The 18,711-nt window shown below is 35.0% G+C and overlaps 1 protein-coding gene across 11 annotated transcripts; it reads right to left on the bottom strand.

Annotated features, from left to right (window-relative positions):
• Positions 1–178: 178 nt before the first annotated feature.
• Positions 179–12,713, bottom strand: LOC18429540 (light-inducible protein CPRF2). Of its 11 annotated transcripts, none has more exons than XR_016051873.1 (8): positions 12,345–12,713; positions 8,535–8,631; positions 5,513–5,723; positions 5,236–5,311; positions 5,015–5,140; positions 4,507–4,531; positions 2,588–2,710; positions 760–889 (listed from the first exon to the last, which is right to left on the bottom strand). XR_016051873.1 is itself a non-coding variant. In XM_020664218.2 (7 exons), the coding sequence occupies exons 1-7, from the start codon at positions 12,687–12,689 to the stop codon at positions 876–878; spliced, it is 894 nt and encodes a 297-aa protein (XP_020519877.1). In that variant the 5' UTR covers positions 12,690–12,713; the 3' UTR covers positions 179–875. The 11 variants fall into 11 exon arrangements, 6 of the variants coding, with proteins under 6 accessions (XP_020519877.1, XP_088717757.1, XP_011621614.1 ...); XR_016051874.1 differs by having other exon boundaries at positions 8,541–8,631; XR_016051877.1 differs by lacking the exon at positions 2,588–2,710 and having other exon boundaries at positions 179–889; positions 5,253–5,311; positions 8,541–8,631.
• Between the last annotated feature and the right edge of the window lie 5,998 nt (positions 12,714–18,711).

Here is an 18,711-nt window from a genome sequence, read left to right as displayed (position 1 = left end):
AATAGTTTCTTTTACAAATGTTTCGTGATAATGGGGAAAAAGTCTTCCTATTCCAAATGAAAAGGACTTTTCCTGTTGAGGCGCCATGTCGAAGGAACCCATGCTTTCAAGAAATTGAAGGAGAAATATACCCTCAAAAGAAAAAGAAGAAAAATGAGACTCATCAAAACTCTTAGAATTCTCACTAAATTAGAATTCTCTCATTTCACTTATGTGGTAGCATAAAATCTTGATTCCAACTTCCAAGTATAAAATCACATCATCTCAAATAAGACTTCTTGGGGGCATGTCCCCAACATAATAAAAGTATACTTCTCCAGTCTTTTTACCGAACTTCCCACAAAATTACATACGAATATGACATATGAATCAACATGTAGATATATGTTCATTGCATCCAATAATGGCAAGTAAGGCAAGCAGCTCCAAATAATCAAATTCTTTAATGAATTCGATCAAAATACCAAGCTTCCATAACTTACTTGTTATTGCCCTCAGCTTTGTTTGAGGGCTCAGCATCCCAGCTTGCATCCCAAGGTATGGGTCCACAAGCACTACTGGGCCCACCCCGTATCCTCTTTTGTAAATGTTCCAAGCTCGCTACCCTTTGCAGTGATGGGGTCCTTCCCATCTTGCCCACCATAGCACTGTGGGCTTCTTCCCCACCATTAAGACCCATGTCCATGAGTCCATTACTCAATCTCTGATGGTCATGGATGTCAGTGGGTTGGAAGAAATGCTTCACATCGTCTTGCACAGGAACTGCAGCTCCGACTGATGATGCATCAGATGGGCTAAATTGCGCGCTGATTCCCGAAATATCAGACATTGTAAGGGCAAAGGCACCCCCGCCTGTCACCCTCTTAACAGAATCCTCAGCCATCTTCACCTGAGAGAGAGATAGAGAGAGGGTTGATATATTTTCTCAATGGAAAATTAGCAGTTTGAGAGAAAATTCTTTCTATTCCAAGGATTCTGGGAACACCATAATACTTAAGGCCATCACCATCAATTAATATAATGAATGGGGAGGAGGAGACTGAGACCCACCATTAGGTTCATGTCTGCTTATGAGGGGTCAGTCTTTCTCCATTACCACCCATCCTTTCATTTGAATGGTGATTGGTCCAATTGACGATGGTTTTCTCATTGTCCATCGGAAATCTCCTCCATTTCTCTGAGCATGTGTGCATGTTCATTTATATTCAACAGTAGTTCATTTGGGTGATCCACAACCAACCAAGAATATAGACAGTTATGGTAAGTGAGTGGTATCCATGAGGACAAAACATGGTCAATCCAAATAGTGGGTCCCACCAACTCTTCATGAATATCCATCATTTCATTGGACAATGACAGACCCATTTGGTCTCCCATTGTAAGTAATCATGTGCATGTTTGGGTGTTTTTCATCTTCTTTTTTTCTTTTTGACACAGTATGTATATGATGTGCCAATTCTTGGAACTATTACTCATATGGGTCGGATAGTTTACAATGGGGGTGTCTTCAAGCCGAGTCAAGCTTGGGAATGTTCAAGCATGGCTTGCAAACACCAAGCATGAGCTTGGCTGGCTGAAGGGAATGTAAGCTTGAGCTTTGCTTACTTACACAAACCCATGAACAAGCTTAATCATGGAATAAACAACCACGCACGAGCACAAGCCTACAAATAACATAAGGGATTGTCTACAAAGAAACCATTTATCCTTTTATACATAGAGGTCATAATCATTCCCACTCATTAGATATCAAATTGGATAGCTTAAAGAATTTCTTTCCTTGGAATCTATAATATAGTGAATTTCTATATCGTTTAATATAATACCTTGAGTTCCCTATTCGTGATGAGGTCAAGATAATCTACTTCTTGTATATATCTTTATAAGTAAAGCACCACTTACACTCGGGAACACACATCTCCCAAGTAGACCTTTGCGGCTTCAGCTGTTTGCTTCTTATATGCGTATGAGCTTTCTTTTATATATATAAATTTGTTTTCCATCAGTACATATTGTGTATATGATCTATTAGGTAAAAATTTGTTCTAAATAATAAGATTTAACTTCCTTCATAAAATAAGTTGTATAATGCATTGCAAATTTTAAAATATTTTCAAAAATTATTTGAGGTAGCCAGCTCACAGTACATGTTTGTGGGAGCACAGAGTTCAAAAAGTTTTGCAAAAGCTTTATGCTTTGGTTCTGCTGGTTTATGCATTTGTTTATGAAATACATATTTAAGAAATTTCTGAAAATATAAATAAAATTGATTTTCTTCATAACTATGACAGAAAAGTTTAATATCCAATCTTCAAGTGTTCTATATGAGGGACAAAATACATAGTGCGCACCCAAGAGTTCACTAGGATTTGGAAAACCGGCTGCCCCTCCAAAGCAATAATAGAGGTGCTGGTTATTTGGTGCGGACCTTTTTGGTTTGAAGACCACGTGGTGCATAAGAAATATAACAGCAGTTTTGAAGTGAGGTTTGGTCCTAAAATTTGTGAATTCGCAAACTTTCTTTTTGTAATACATACAATATGCAGAAAGTTTGGGAATATATACATACAAACAAGCCATCACTCACCAAAAAAAAACAAGTCCTTGCATGATCCCCCATGATCATACGTATAGTACTCAGGCTAAATGCTTTGGTAAGCACAATTATGAAGTGCCCACAACTGAGAGGAGTCGAACCCCTTCGACCTTGCTAAAAAAACGAAGATCTATCAATTTCAAATTAGCAAATGCCAAATGCTCTTAAATAGGCTTTATATATATAGGAGTATATATACCATTTGAACTCATAGGACCACACTGTAAACCATTTTTTTTAACGGAAACTTTGAAGAGGATGTCAGACCTAGCCACGTGAGCCCATTAATAGATGCCATATATTGTTCTTCCAAGCTTACCCGTGAGTTTCTATTAAAAAACCATATCATCATAACATACTAGAAAACCATAAAATATTTTAGGAAAAATTACATAAATATCCATTTTAGTTTCTATTATTACCAAAATGCCGAATACTTTCGGTTATTACTTATTTGTCAATTTTTGAACTTCATAACAATTTTATTAAAAAAAAAAGACGAAACTACCCATTTTTTATTTTTTAAAAACCGAAAAATTTTAAATTTTTTATTATTCAAAAACCGAATTTTTTTTATCTCTTTTGTGGGTCATCCGTGTATTATCTCTCTACCTCTCTCTCTACATTACACAAGTAAAAATGGTTTTTTTTTAAATTATCTTTCCCCTTCACCCATTGTCTTTGTTTTGAATAAGTTTCATCCAACGTATTGAGAGAGGAAATTGGCCTGGTCTGATATTCCCAGAATTAACGAGATTTCTTCTTGGAGGTAGGGCATCATGGGCTGGATCATTAGCGTGGGCTCAAACTAGTTGTTCCCCTTGATTTTATCAAAAATCAAATAACTAGAGCACAAGAGAGATAAAACTCCACACGCAAGGTAGAGAAAGAATGCGCCACAAGATTTCTCTTAATCTTCTAATCTCATAATCACAGGCTCAAAAGAATACGCCACAAGATTTCTCCTAATCTTCTAATCTCCTACTCTTTTGTATTTCTCTTAAATTTAGAGGCTCAAACTAGTTGTTCCCCTCTAATATTATCGGATAACTATGACTTCAGAGAGGTAGAGAGAATACGCCACTAGAGAGAACATTTTTTGTTTAAAATTTTTGGTTCTTCAAGAGCAGAAAATTTTAAATTTTCAGTTTTTCAAAAACTGAAATTGGTCTGATTTCGGTTTTTGAAAAACCAAAAATGGGCAGTTTCATCTTTTTTTAAAAAAAAATATTATGAAGTCTAAAAAACAGACATATCAATAATAACATAAAGTATTTGATATTTTGGTAATATCGAAAACTAAAACGGACATTTACGTATTTCATTGAATAAGCACAATATCGAAAACTAAAACGGACATTTACGTATTTCATTGAATAAGCATAATATCGAAAAACGGACATTTACGTATTTCAAAACTAACAATATTTGGTATTTCATTGAATAAGCATAATTTTATATTGTCAAATTATATATATTTAATGAAGGCAAATATTTCAATTTAAAATTAAACATAAATTAAAATTTGTAACAGAAGAACGTTATCAATTAAATATAAAAAAAGAATTAGGTGACCAAATCTAGGTGTTTGGAAATTCAAAATTCAATTTTTTTTCAAAAATTCTCATTTGGTTATTTGCAGGGCATCCATAAATTTTAGATCGAGAAAATATTCCTCAGTGGATTTTATATATGGGGGTAAGTGCACAATGTAATCCCGCAAAAGCATGCGCTACTATTTTGATAAATGGAATTGAGTTTTAGTAGTCACCCTTATCACTAAAATGATCAATACTATATCTCAATAAGGAGGTATCAAATGGGATTGAGTTTTAGTAGTAACCCTTATCACTAAAATGATCAATACTATATCTCAACAAGGAGGACTGAGTGTTGGTAGTCACACTTACAAAGAGTGCACTTGCTGGCTTTGACCTTCACAACCACAGTGAGAATCGCATCAGGTAACAAGTACTATCTACGAATGCATTAGATAATTTCTTGAGCATGAAAAAATAAAATTCTCTATATCCTAGATTGAAAACACATGCGGAGCACGTGTCCCTTGCTAGTTATGGATAATATTAAACAAGCTCAAGTCGAGCTTCTCTCAGCTTGAGATTGGCTTCTTTAATAAACAAGCTAGCAGGCTTGGCTTGGCCTGGGTTGTCAGGCCAAAAAAATACCGTTCATCTTGGCCCGTGACAGGCTAAGCCAAGCCGGCTTCTGAGATAGATTGAATTTTTGACAGTCCTTTCTTTAAAGAATTCATGATAGCTGTAGCGACAACAAAGCCGAAGAAACTTGGGCACAAGTAAATACTCACAGCAGTTTATAACCATAGCCTCTCCAGAGAACTAAAACATATAACGCCTTACCTAATGTCATTATAAATGCACAACACAAAAAGTTGCTCACCTTTGCTCTCAGGGTTTCGACATCTGCTTTCAGGATTCTGTTGTCAACAGCAGCTTCATTATACTTTTGACTAATGTCTGAGAGACGCTTCAATAAAGATGAATTCTCAACTCTCAACTGAGCAACCTGTTGAATTCAATAAAGCATTAAATATAGCTCTACAAAGATTAACATAAATGACCACTAACTTCCCAAATAGAATTAAGAGAGAAGGTCCAAGCCTGTGTCTCAAGCTCACTCAGATGTGCTTGCTTTCTTCTTCTAGAGCGCCGTGCTGACTCCCGATTGGAAATCATCCTGAATCATTTGAGAGATTTGACATGATGATTTTTTTAAAAGTTAAACTGAGAAAGATGAAATATTGTTATGGAAGAGAGGAGACTTTTTCTGTTCTTTTCCATGATAAACAAAGAGAGTTTCAGAAGAGGCTTTCCTAAAAATCTTACCAACACAACATGCAATCACATCCAGCACAAAATATATTAAAAGCACATTTACCTTCTTACACGTTTTACATCAGAAGGATCCACTGGTTCATTTAGTTCTGTGTCAACTTCAACATCATCATCATCTGATTGTTCTCTTGAAGACCCACTTGTAGTTGCTCTTACCTGAGCCCCCACATTCTTTGTAACAGCAGGCAAGGCAGGAATTCCTATAGGGCCAGCAACAGATTGATCTTGAGTCCTCGGAAAGTTATATACATGCCCTGCATGATAAAAATATACAACTTATTATATACCATGTCATTCGCTTTTCGGGGTACAGAATACCCAATCCAAAATATCAAATACTAAAATGTTCGAGGGACAAACTATTTCTAAGTGATTGAGTGGTGCCGGATTAGTTCCTGACCAAGGACATTTAGAAGATAGCTTAGTCTACTTCTATGATTTAAATCTTGCGCCCCTTTATCTTAAGACAACATAGTTATTTATTAGAAACAACCACATAGTTATTCACTGAACAACAAGAAAGTTACTCATTAAAAAAAGGAGTTCGAGAACTCCACAACATTCTAATTCTTCCATCACCCCACCAACAGATAAAATCAACTGAAAACTAAGAAAATCCATTTGTTCCACCATCTCATTACATCCCATGCAACCAAATATCACATAAGTCATTGTATCCAAATCCAAACTCATGGAAGCATGCGATTAGTGCCCCTTCCTCTCCAGAAAGATGGTCCTTCACTATCTGATCCTAATTCATCACAGAGCCTACATCTGCAGATAAGGCTCCGCAAATAATGGATTCCCACACTGGGTACCTCTCCAAAATCTGCACTACTGTCCATTATCCATCACAAAACTAACCCTCTATCAAACTCCAAACAATAGCTCTAATAGTCATCCATGTCCCCAAACAACATTAAATTCTCCTTTTGATACCAATGAAAGGTGACATTGTAGATCAAGTACAATATATGTATTCAAAAAGTTTATTTATTTATGCCCACAAGTTTACTTACATAGGCCACTTACATTGCAAACAATCAAAATAGCAATGCAAACAATCAAAATAGACCTACTACATCCAAGGATCCTCACTTGCTGCAATAAAACATCTTTCTTTTATTCATAAAAATCAGAAAAAATAATACATAAATTAAATAAAGAACAATGGGAAGCCTTTATTAGAATTAGTTACCTCAGATCACCTCCAAAGGACCTAAGTACACCCCACTCTGGTTGACCAACTCAATGGCACACTGACCTACATCCCTACTAGTCACCTTAAGATGGGAAGCTTCAATGCCAAACCAAAACTAGATGGGATAGATGAGAGCACAGTCAAAGCTAGTCACATAGACACATCAAACACACGGATCACCTCCAAAGGACTTAAGTACAGCCCACGCCGGGTTAACAAGCTCGATGGCGCACTGATCTAGATCCCTTTTGAGTCTCAATAAGATGGGAAACCCAAATTCTACGACACTATTATATATACCATAGTGGAAACCCTAGACAAAAGGGTGTTCGCCTCTCTCTCTCCATGACCCCCACATGCCACTCTCTAAAAGATCCACTGCAATGGAATTAATATAAGAAATAATTCACCCTGAAAACTTCCCTGTCTCACAAAATTGGGTATTAATTCTGGTCCTCTCTTACCTTTATCTTGCTCATTTCGTGTGTGGCTAATCCCCACAAAATTGGATGTGCTCATATTATGTAATTTGAAAGAAATCTTTAATTTCCATCTAAAAAATCTAGTAGGATAAATGGCAGGATGTTTGTAGAGAAAGAGAAATACATGTCTAGGTAGTGAGTGGAGCACACAAAATATGTAATATGCATGGTTTAGTATTGTCAAAAGAACTTCATCGGGGATAGACCATGTTGCAGTAGATTAGAAGGTGTGCAGGAGACTGGTCTTATCTATGGCCACAAGAATACGCCTTAAATTCTGCTTTGAAGGAGGCAAAAGATTGCACAGAGTGACACATCTGCTCAGACGATGAATGGAATGTCAAAGAAGGTAGTTTATCAGTCAAATTCATGACCTTTCATAAGAAATTGCAATCCCATATTATGTTTTCTTAGGGTGTTGATCGATAGACAATCTTTGTCATACAAGCCATGACAAAAGTAATTTCATCTGGGAGTAGTGCTCCTGCTCTCAAGCGCAATAATTCCTAAATTATCCCCATTCAAGTTCCTCTCAGCACTGGCTGACAGTAGCCTCTCCTGCACCAGACCCAATGCAAGGAAGATATCTACAGGTACCTTCTCAGGGTCTCCAAATTTTAAACTCTTGGACAATATCAAGAGAAAAAAACGAACATTCTGGGAAGCATTTGTTGAAAAGAACAATAGGAAGAAACACTTTGTGGATGGTTTCTGAAGTTTTCCTTTACTTCATACATCGAGATACCATGTGATACTATCCAAATTCAGGCCCTTGTTAGGCTCAGTGCCATAAACATATGACTAACAGATTGAAACTTCATTGAAATGGCATATAATTCTGAATCAGAAAGCAAAATATTGAAACCACAATTTTAATCACTTAGAGCACGCTCAAGTTCCTGAAATGTAAATCAATGACGGACGATTCCATAAATCAATAAAAACAAAATAAAGTTTTCCAACACAGAAATTTGCTAATTTCAGATCATGGTAAGAAATTCGCTATTTACGGGCCTAATGTATGTTGATGCCATAGGTACAATGTCAGCTGTTGATATCTATTCTTGCCTGAATGTGAGTATAGTCTACTATCTTGTAGAATGTAGTTTCTTTTTGTCTTTTTGCCTAGCATCTGATTATTATTATCTTCAGGTGTAAACAGCATGCATGGTAGAATTGGACAAACTGCATTCCTCAACATATTACTACACAACATTAAACACCAGGAATTTTCACAGAACTTGCAAGATTCTTCGATAGCACCTTCGAATCAAAATGTTATTGGCAAAAACCTATTGAGATACATAGATGAAGACAGACCCAAAAAGATATTATGATAAAAGAATATTATGATAAACGAAGAACCAATAGGAAGCTCGAACCTTTACCAGATGAAAGAAAACCCAATTGTGGAGCATCAGAACCCTGTACTCCACTTTCTGCCAAAAGAGGACAATCTTGTGACTTGATAGCTGATGACTGTTGACACAGGTAGAAAAGATTGGATAATACATGTCATTTAACACTCTACACTCCAAATTCTTAGCGATATATGACACAGACTCTTGTGAATGATATCTCTACATTCCAAACACATAGCAATATAAGACACAAACTCATGTGAATGATATACATTACACTCATGTTGCTTGTCAAACATTCGCGTAATTCACCGTTGAGGTATTTAAATTTAATCAAGGGTGGCAACGAAAAAGAGAAACAGGCATCAATTCAAACCATGATAATTATGTAGCTCAAGTTACAACCAAAACAATTATGCTCTTCAAATGGTGAAGACATAATCAGCTTAAGAATACTCATTATCTTTGAAACTTATTTGTCAACAATGATAAAAAAATCATTCATGATTGTTCCGTTGCCTAGTCAGAATCATCGATTCGGTCATCATATATCATACGTTTATAACTATATAAATAATATTAGAGTACCAGACCAATCTGAAATAAGATTAGCTAACTAGAGTGCGTGGCTTTTAAATGCTAGGCTGCAGGTTCGAACCCTCCTAGGGCCCCTTTCTTTAACATTCAAATAATATGTTTATAAAGGAAAAAGCTTGGGTGAGCCCACTAGCTCATGGAATAGTATAAGCCCAACGGCCCAGATTGAATTTGGACCGATCTGACGAATACGAATATCTGGTAGTATTTTAATTTTAAATTTTTTTTCTACGAATCCAAATCACTTGAAATTTTAGGCGTGCGTTCTTCTCATCAAGCCGCACCTAATAAAAATATAAAAAAAATAATTCATGAAAAAACAATTGACCAAAATACCCCTGAAACTTTTTGGGGGATATTTTGGTAAATTTATTTCATGTAAAATATTTTTTTGATATTTTTCGAAGATTCACCTAGCTTTCATGTACACACGCTCTAAATTTCAAGTGATTTGGATTTGTAGAAGAAAAACTTAAAATTCAAACACTACCGAACATCTGTGATCGTCAAATCGGCCCAGATAGGCCGTTGGGCTCTGTGAGCTAGTGGGCTCACCCTAGCATCTTCCTGTTTATAAATATACTATATACAATATTCAATATAAATATTATATATTGAATATAATTTATAATATACATATTTTATATGTACAATACATACAATACAAAGACACATTTTCTATGTATATAATATTAAATGTACATATTATATACTATGCATATACATACTATGTTTACATATTAGATACTGTATTACACATTATTTGTCTACATATTATCCTTTTCTAAATGGTATAAAATAAAAAATAAAAAAGATAGGAGGGTTCAGACCTCCAATGCTGCGGTCAAAGCCAGACGTTTTAACCAACTTAGCTCTTATATGTGTGTGTGTGTGTGTGTGTGATGTGTGTGATGTTATACCCTTTTTTTCCTTTTTCTTTTGTTTTCCTCTTCTGCTGACTCACTGATCTGGGTCAGCATCGGATCAGTGGTGGGCAACTCCTTGTTTCAAAGCACTGTTTATCAATAAGGCCTTGAAACTCACGATCTATAAGTCAAATAAAGAATAATATCCTAGAGTGCATATAGAGAGTTCTGTCTCCTATGGTACTGTCCAAATTGTGATGACAAAGTTGACTAGGGCTTGTCACCTGAGCTTGCAATTGATCTTCTAAAACAGAAGCCAATCCATAGAGAATGAAATTCCTTCTTTTATCCTTCGCAATATTTCACCGCTTCAATCTTCGTTCAAGCAGTTTTTATTTGTCATATCAGACATAACGGTTACCTTTCTAATACTTAATGTTTAATAAGAAACCATCTATATAAATAATGATGTAGTAAAATATCCATGTTCTTGAACCATGTTTAATGAGATACCATTTCTATAATGATGATACAGTAAAATATCCACGTTTATAACCATGTTCATTTGTACTTTATATACACACATACACACACAAACATGATGTTAAATTTCAATCATAAGAGTAAAATTAATATTTGAAAAAGCAAATTTGATCGCTATTTGAAAAAATAAAAACATTAACCACTATTGTATCAATCTCAGGATGCATTTAAGGTCCCCAGCCAACTGTAAAAGGAAATTAGGGGATAAATATTGCAAATGGCCAAGAAAAAGGGAAACATGAGTCAAGAGAGAGACTTATTATTCTTTTTTGAGTAAGTTAACTGTAGGAAAGACTTTTTCTTATTCTTTTTTGAAGTAAGTTAACTGTGGGAGAGATTTTATTTTTTTTTTAAAGTAAGTTAACTGTGGGAGGGACTTCTTAATTTCTTTGTTTATTATGAATGTTATGGCTGCATGTATTTGGACAACAAATCCTTGGTATTCAGGATGTAATCCCTTTATGTCTGAATTACGCCTTTTCAAATTTGAACTGCAAACCCATAAAAGATCTTGACACGATCACAAAAACAGGAGACCGCAACCTTAGCATGATTAGCTACAAGTTACTAGTTGGGTTCTGACGCTAGTCCTTCAGGTTTTCTTGATAACAGTAGAACCAGTCATAATGGTTTTTCTATGGAGTAATCTTGGTTGCCAAATTGCGCCCCCCCCCCAGCCCGCCCCCAACAACAGCACAAAAAAATCCCAAAAAAAGAAATTAAAATAAAAACTAAAATAAAAACTTACAGTTACAGACCACAGTTATTGCTAAATATCAGCCAAGAAACAAGCCACAAATTAAGCTGTGTCCATTTCGCAGGAGATTGATCAAGTTAAACTTAGTTGGAAGGACTAAAGGAAACTCAGAGCTGACACATTACAGCGAGAAAGCAATGGCAAGATTCTAAAATGTTACATGGCCTTCTACGTGAATATACTTCAATCAATACATACTTCAGGAAAAAAATCATAGCTGATGAGGCATCTCTTTGAGCATTATAACATAGGCCACCCATCCTGTGGAAACTAGAAGGAATTTTGCTTTGTTTTTCATTGGATTTTGGATCCTCTTATAAATGATTTTTTCATGGAGATAAGAGAATAATTGGACTCGCTGTGTCAAAATATAGATGCATAAGAAATAAGATAGATATCTTGGAGATGAGAAAAAGGACATCAGAGAACTTGAACATTCAATACTTTACCTACAACCCTCTTAGAGTTCATCAAAATTGAGTTCTCATGGTAATGGACAAGACCTATTTGTTTTTTACCCTTTCCTTTGCCCTCAACCTTTCCTCAGTCCCTAACAACTTTTTTACCATCAAAATATTCTCCTATGTCAGCACTAGATAAGATATAAATCAAAACAAAGAATCCTATATCATAAAATGCAAACAAGGTTAGACATTCCATCATTTTCAGTTACCCAATAGAGGGAGATTCCCATTGTGTAAAGCAACAATAAAGTAACGAAAGAGCGCTCCTGCATATCTCCATTGGAATTCAACAGAAGAAAGATAAATTGGAAACATATAAGAAAATGGAACTAAATCAAATCAGACTCTCATGAACGTAATGAAACTCCTACTAATCAAACACAACAACCGTGCCTTAAAATAATGATAAACTACGAAACCGCGCCAAAAATCAATCAATGAACTCAAAAGAAATGAGGAAATGGAAGAACCAAGCCCGAATCAACAGCGATGAACCACCAAAACCCAATCAAATGCTTCAACCAAAATAACAACAAAACCCCAAAAAACTCACAAACAGAAAATCAAAAGAAACCATTTTTAGCGACTCAGCCATCAATCTCACCCGAGTTAGAGCAACAGCTGCACAAAGAAGGTCAAGCCTCTGCTTGAGAATTGCCTGATGATCCTGAGAGCCCATGGGAATAGGATTTTCATTCGATTGCGCCTCATTCAACAATGGAGGTGGATTCTCGATCTCAACAACTTCGTCCTCTTGTCTTTTGTTGTTATGCGAAGAAGAAGTTGCAGAGGCCTCTTCCAGGAACCTCTGAAACGCCCATTCTGAGGCACTCCTGTTCATATTCGAAACCCTAATTTTCTCTGCTTCTTCTTCATTCGTTAATGGTGGAGAGTGAGGATTCCAGTACGTCTCTGCAATGTCCTCCACAGAAAATACCTTATTATCCATCTCAGCAGACTTCCCTTCGCTTCCTTCTTTCCTCCGTCCAGGGGTATTTATAGTCAATATATTTTATTGACTGAAATGCCCCTCATTATGTTTGCTATATCAAAATGGTCATATCACCCATCAAGGCGGCTTTCTTTCTCTTTCTGGGACCCTTCCTCTGTTCGAATCAGGGGTATTTGTGGCTTTCTTTTTCTGGATAAGCTAAATGTACACATTTGCCCCTGATTTTGGTCCAAATTATCGGGTTTGGAATAAACTTTGAGGTAAGAGCCCGGGATTTTTCTTGAAATGGCGGTTATGGCCCCTTCGAAACAAAAAAATATTCATAGCAAAAAAAAATACAAGTTTTTTCCAAAACTAGCAAGGTCTTTAATAATCAATCTCTCGAGATTCATGAGCAAATCTTATTTCACTATAATGCTCACCTCTTTGAAAATGTGAAATCTTGCACAGCTCTTTGAATATGTGAAATCCTGCATCTTGTTGCTAAATTTTGTAGAGAGCGGAAGAGAGGTAGAGGGTGAGAAGATACTGAAGTTTTTAAAGAAGGGACTGCGAGGTTTTTAAAGAGAGGAGAGGGGGTGGTCAAATCGTTTATATTTTAGATAACACGAACAAGTTTGTCCTACCTTGTTATGGTTATTGGAGATCTGATGACGACCTCTACTTACTCAGTTTTTGGGAGTCACTGTTTCTAGAGAGAAAAAGGCTACTAAGCTTGAATGGAACGAGGTTAGAGAGAGAGACAATAAGCAGGGAGGAGAAAGAGGATAAAGCATGGAGGAGACCAGAGAAAGCAGGGAGGAGAGGGAAGAGTGTGAGGATTAGAGAGTGTAAAGTTTTGAGAGAAACGCAACTCAAGCCAAAAATATTTAAGTCCAGACTTGAATATTTTTGGCTTGTGGTTTTGGGGCTAAAGTGGTATCTTTTTTGATGAACTATAAATTTTTACAAGGTTATCCAAACGATTTTTACTATTTATCTTAACTTTTTTTTGCTTTGTCATTCTAAAATATTGTAACTTTGGATACATCTAAAGAAGCACTAAATGTTGGGTTTTTATTAAGGTTATTGTTTTTATGAGTCCACGTAGTTTTGAGATGGATTTTCTTACCCATTTTTTAAGGACATATAATTTCTAATATGGAGATCATGAATATAAAAAATTAATTAAAATTTTAAAAATAAAATAATAACTTTTTAAGATAAAATTTGGACCGTTAGTTTCAATTGTTTTTAAATGGACCACCTATTTGCATCTGTATTTAAGATAGATGCTTTATACCTTAGGACCGCATATTGTAGAAAGGCAGTCTAGCTCACATGAAACAATTTTTCTTTTAGGAAAAAACCCTGCTCTAAAATAGGTACAATAAAACATTGTTGAATGTGCCGCTTTAAGAGATATTATCTTTCTTATTGTCATTGTTTTTGGTTTGTGGAAACTTTATTAGTAGTTAGAAATTTTATAATTAATAATTGAAATTGGCCAAAAAAAAAGAAAAGGTGTACAAAAATAAATAAATAAAGATCACTAAAAAGACGTGGAAAAGGTGTACAAAAATAAATAAATAAAAATCACTAAAAAAAAGTGATCAACAAAGAAGGCCCATGAACTCTTCTTTTGGCAAGAGCATCGACATCTACATTTACCTCCTCATTGTGAAAGGAAGTGGAGTATCTTTACCTATGGTTTAGGTATCTATGACTTAGTTTCTATTACTATCATTTGTAATTTGTCTATAAAAGACATGTATCTACATTCATACGATCAATGGACACATGAGTCTAACTCGAGACTCTTCATATGGTACAGAGCTAGATTCATCTTAACTGTATTCATTCTTCGTCCCTGAAGCATTGTCTTCGATTTTCAAGTCGAGTATGTTGCTCACCCAGTTGGTGTAACTTCTGTCGAGTTATGTTTCGATTCTCTACTGAGTCGTGTTTCAACTCTCAGATCTGTCTCTCTGCCGAGTCGTGTTTCGACTCTCTGATATGTCTTCCCTGTCGAGTCGTGTTTCTACTATCTGATCCGTCCTCTCTAAAAAAAAAAAAACTCTAAAAGTTTGTTGTATGATCGAGTTTGTTGCCTGATTACTCGATCAAGTCTGTTCTGGTAAGGGAGCTATTGAATCTGTCTCAGATTCACATTGAGTTATGTTGACTCTTCCAAGTGTCATTCTCTTTTCTCAGTTATCTGCACTGTTTTATCTTCTCTGGTGAAGATCTAAAGTTTTTGTTCATTGTTGAACTCCGTTTTGTCGTTTTGCTCTTGCCATCTGTTTTTTAGGCCTGTTGATCAGCCATTGCTCCGCTGCTGATTTAAGTGCATGTTAGTGAAGCAATCTAAGTACGCACTTGAAGATCCAACTGTTCATTTTCCGCAACTTAGTGTTCAAAATCCAACTGCTATCTCTCATAGCATCTTGAGATTGAGGGGGAGTGTGAAAGAAAAGTGTATATTGTGTATCTGGTTAATATAGAAAGTATATATATTGTATATCAAGCTAATATAGAAAGTATATATTACAATCAGTATATATGGGAAGGGTTGGAAAAGTATCATTATGCATGGTTTAAGTATCTATGATTTAGTTTCTATTATTATCATTTGTAATTTGTCTATAAAAAACACTTATGTGCAGTCATACGATCAATGGACACATGAGTCTTCATATAAACCTGAGACTCTTCACACCTGTAACAGTTGTCGTGGAGCATGATAGAATATCCTAAATGTAATTAAAATTAATCCTTAATCGCCAAAGAATGTGTGCCCCGCTCTCTCGATGCTCTCATTTCAACTATCTATGAAATGGTCAAAGCAGTGTTATTTGTTGGAATGGGTCATTCACCAAAACAATAATATCATTTTCCTTACAATTTGGTGTCACTTATATTTCATACGGCAACCACAGGGAAATGAAAAAAGTCAATACAAAATATCTCAGTTTTCATAAATCTCGGCCAATATTTGCAATATTTAAAGACAAATGAAGATATTCATCACTATTTTCTCTTCCACCAGGTCATCTATTTTCTATAGGACACACTGCTTATTTGGAATATCTTTTAGACAGTTTTATTGCCCTTCTTTGTCGAGGAAATAACGGATTTGGCCTTGGTTGCGTTCTCTTTTTGGATGCACATGGCCACTAAGGCAGTGGTCTGTGAGCTTATGTTGGGGACGGCCATAGCATTTCTATTAATTAACGAAAGTGGTCTTCAGGCTTATAATTAAGGAAAATGTTTATATAAGGTTGCAACCTTATACTGTTGAAATAAGGTACACCTCATAATCCTACAGATAGGAGTGTTCAGGCATTGGAGAACTCCATTTGATCATCTTGACATCAAGATGAATGGACATGAAGAGAAAAAAGAATTTCAAGTCTAAAAAATAGTGTATTATGTAGCAAGTTATCTAGACCGTCTATTTTTAAGATTTTCAAGTATTTATTGGTTTGCTCGATTTGTACACTTTTTTTAGTTTTTAAAATATGAAAAGAGAGTTTTGAGCCATCACAAGGATTTCGACACCTAAAAGACATCTATAAGTAAATTTTTTAGGCATGACAATACAAGGAGACAACCTTATAGAAACATCACCCTAAATTAAGTTTTGGGTGAGGTTTGTATAAAGTTACCTCCTAATACTATAGAAGTAAGGTACACCTATAAAATTCATTTAGAGATATCATTTATGTGTCGAAAATCTTATTATCTTCAGTTATAAAATTTTAAATTTAAAAAATGGTATGGATCAAGCAGATCAAGAAACACTTGAAAATCTTGAAAATAGACTGTTCATATAACTTGTTACAAGATGCATTATTTTTAGACTTGAAATTATTTTCTCTCTTTATCTCCATTAATCTCAAGATCGAGATGATCAGTTGGCGGGTTGTTCTATGCCGAAACACTCCACTAGGATTTTTGAGGTCCACCTTACTTCAACAGTGCAAGGTTGCAATCTTATACAAACTTTATTTTTCTTTCTTTCTTTTTTTTTCTTCCATTCTTTTTTTTTAATATAGTATCTAGTACTTTCATATGCAATTTTTCTTTCTTTCATAGTTTACAACTTGAAGGCCTAAGAAGGCAGAGGTTTTGATGACAGAATGAGCATGTAGTTATGTAAATGAGTGGGTAAACAAATTTAATAATAACTATGGTTTTGATAAAAAAGAAAAAGTAAAAAGGGATGGAACCCAACGATCCAGCAATTCCGGATTGTCTTGTCCCTCACAGACTCGCCGAATTCCATGAACTCATCCGATTCTCTAAGGGACTAGGGCGAGTTCATCAAAATCAAACTGATCTATGATCCCAACAAGGAAATGGGTTGGTTGCTATTGATTCCTTCTCTAGATCAAGTATCCCCATTCTAGAATATGACCAATATCCTTATGATTTTTGTTGGAGATTCGAATACACAGAACGCAATTTAATTAATCACTGAATATCACACATTCAATATTGAATATGTAAAATCGATAATCCAATAATAAGCTCAACGATCGTGTGCAACAATTTAAGAAAATAAATTAGATATGGAAAACATAGTCATGAGAGAAAAATAGATAAACAAACCACTACACAAATTCAATGTGGTCCACGAGCAAGCCGGCAAGTCACTATCAAAGAAGATACAATGGGAGCCGGCAAGTCACTATCAAAGAAGATACAATGGGATACAATGTTATCTCAAGGGAGAAGATTAGTAAAAACCATCACTAATAAATATCTTCTTGTGATAATCCAAAAACCACGATTTACGTCGTTTCACTTCGAATGATCTAAGAACATGAGCAATACAAGCTCATACAATTCTTTTTTTAAAAAAAACAAGTTCATACAATTTGTCTACTTAAATTGGATAAGAAATCATTCTTCACCTATTTCATTTTCTCAACATAACCCAAAGAAGCCCTAGCCCATTTCGAGAAAGAGAAGAGTTATAACTGAGAAGGAAAAATCGTGCAATCCAAAAATCTCATATTTGGTTTTTATAAAGTTATTTAATTTAATGACAAAAAAGCCTCTAAACAAATAGTAAAAGACAAATTTATTTTAAGTGATTTTCTATCAGCATTCAACAATTCTTCATTAAAAACAACTATTCTCGACTCGGATCGATGAATTTTGAACTAGATGGAACAAACTCGAGGACATTCTATTTAACATGATTTTTTTTTATAGAAAACATTCCATTGGACAAAAAAAAATTATAGAAAAAGCGAATTAAAATGTTGCCCCTCCTTCCAAAGTTATAGAGGATTAATATGCTCCGGTGGGAGCAAAATATACTCATGGGCAAAATCACATATTGGAGTACTTGAAGGTTCAAAATTTTATACCTACTTAAACTAGCCGCCAACTTACGAAATAAAAATAACAATACACATTGTGAAACTTCGTGACATATGTATTAGAAATACACATAAATTAGACAATTAGGTGCTAAAGAATATGTTATTTTACGAGAAATTATCAAAAAGCACTGAGAAACTTCCTCATAATCACCTTAATCATGGGGCGTGGTTTTTTTACATGAAATTCCAAATTGCAAGTTTTTAATTTCTAGGTTGGTCGTTGGGAGTGTAACAAAACAAACTAATTAAGATCGAGTAAAATTAATAAAAAAGTATTTTAAACAAAAAAGGTTGTCCAAATAAATTTAGATGTTTGTTATTTAATTTTATTTAGTGATACTTATAAAATATACACCAGCACTTCAAAATTCAGGTAAATATATTATTTAAATAAAAATAAAAAGTAAAATACAAGACTAATTTTCAATCGTTGGATATGTATGAGATCTCGGCCATTGGAAGCAGTGATTTAAAAAACATCAGGTCGATACGCAATCGCCTGACCCGATTCAGGAATTGGTCACCTCGTTCCAGTTCTGCATATATATAGGAAAACACCTGAGTCTAGAAGTGAATCGGTGGTTCTGCATAGTAAAACGGTGATTCTCTACAGTAAAATGGCTATCCAAACCGTTAATTCACTC

This window comes from Amborella trichopoda, chromosome 3 (genome assembly GCF_054954075.1).
Source record: "Amborella trichopoda isolate Santa Cruz 75 chromosome 3, AtrichopodaSantaCruz75HAP2 v2.0, whole genome shotgun sequence".
Taxonomy (NCBI): Eukaryota; Viridiplantae; Streptophyta; class Magnoliopsida; order Amborellales; family Amborellaceae; genus Amborella; species Amborella trichopoda.
The sequence above is the reverse complement of the archived record's forward strand: the minus strand, read 5'-3'. Positions and strand labels throughout refer to the sequence as shown.

Coding starts and splice junctions, on each gene's coding strand:
- LOC18429540 (XM_011623312.3), bottom strand. CDS start 12,689: ATGGATAATAAGGTATTTTCTGTGGAGGACATTGCAGAGACGTACTGG. Junction 5,141..5,235: donor TGAGTGAGCTTGAGACACAG/GCTTGGACCTTC, acceptor TGAATTCAACAG/GTTGCTCAGTTGAGAGTTGA. Junction 890..5,014: donor TCGAAACCCTGAGAGCAAAG/GTGAGCAACTTT, acceptor TCTCTCTCTCAG/GTGAAGATGGCTGAGGATTC.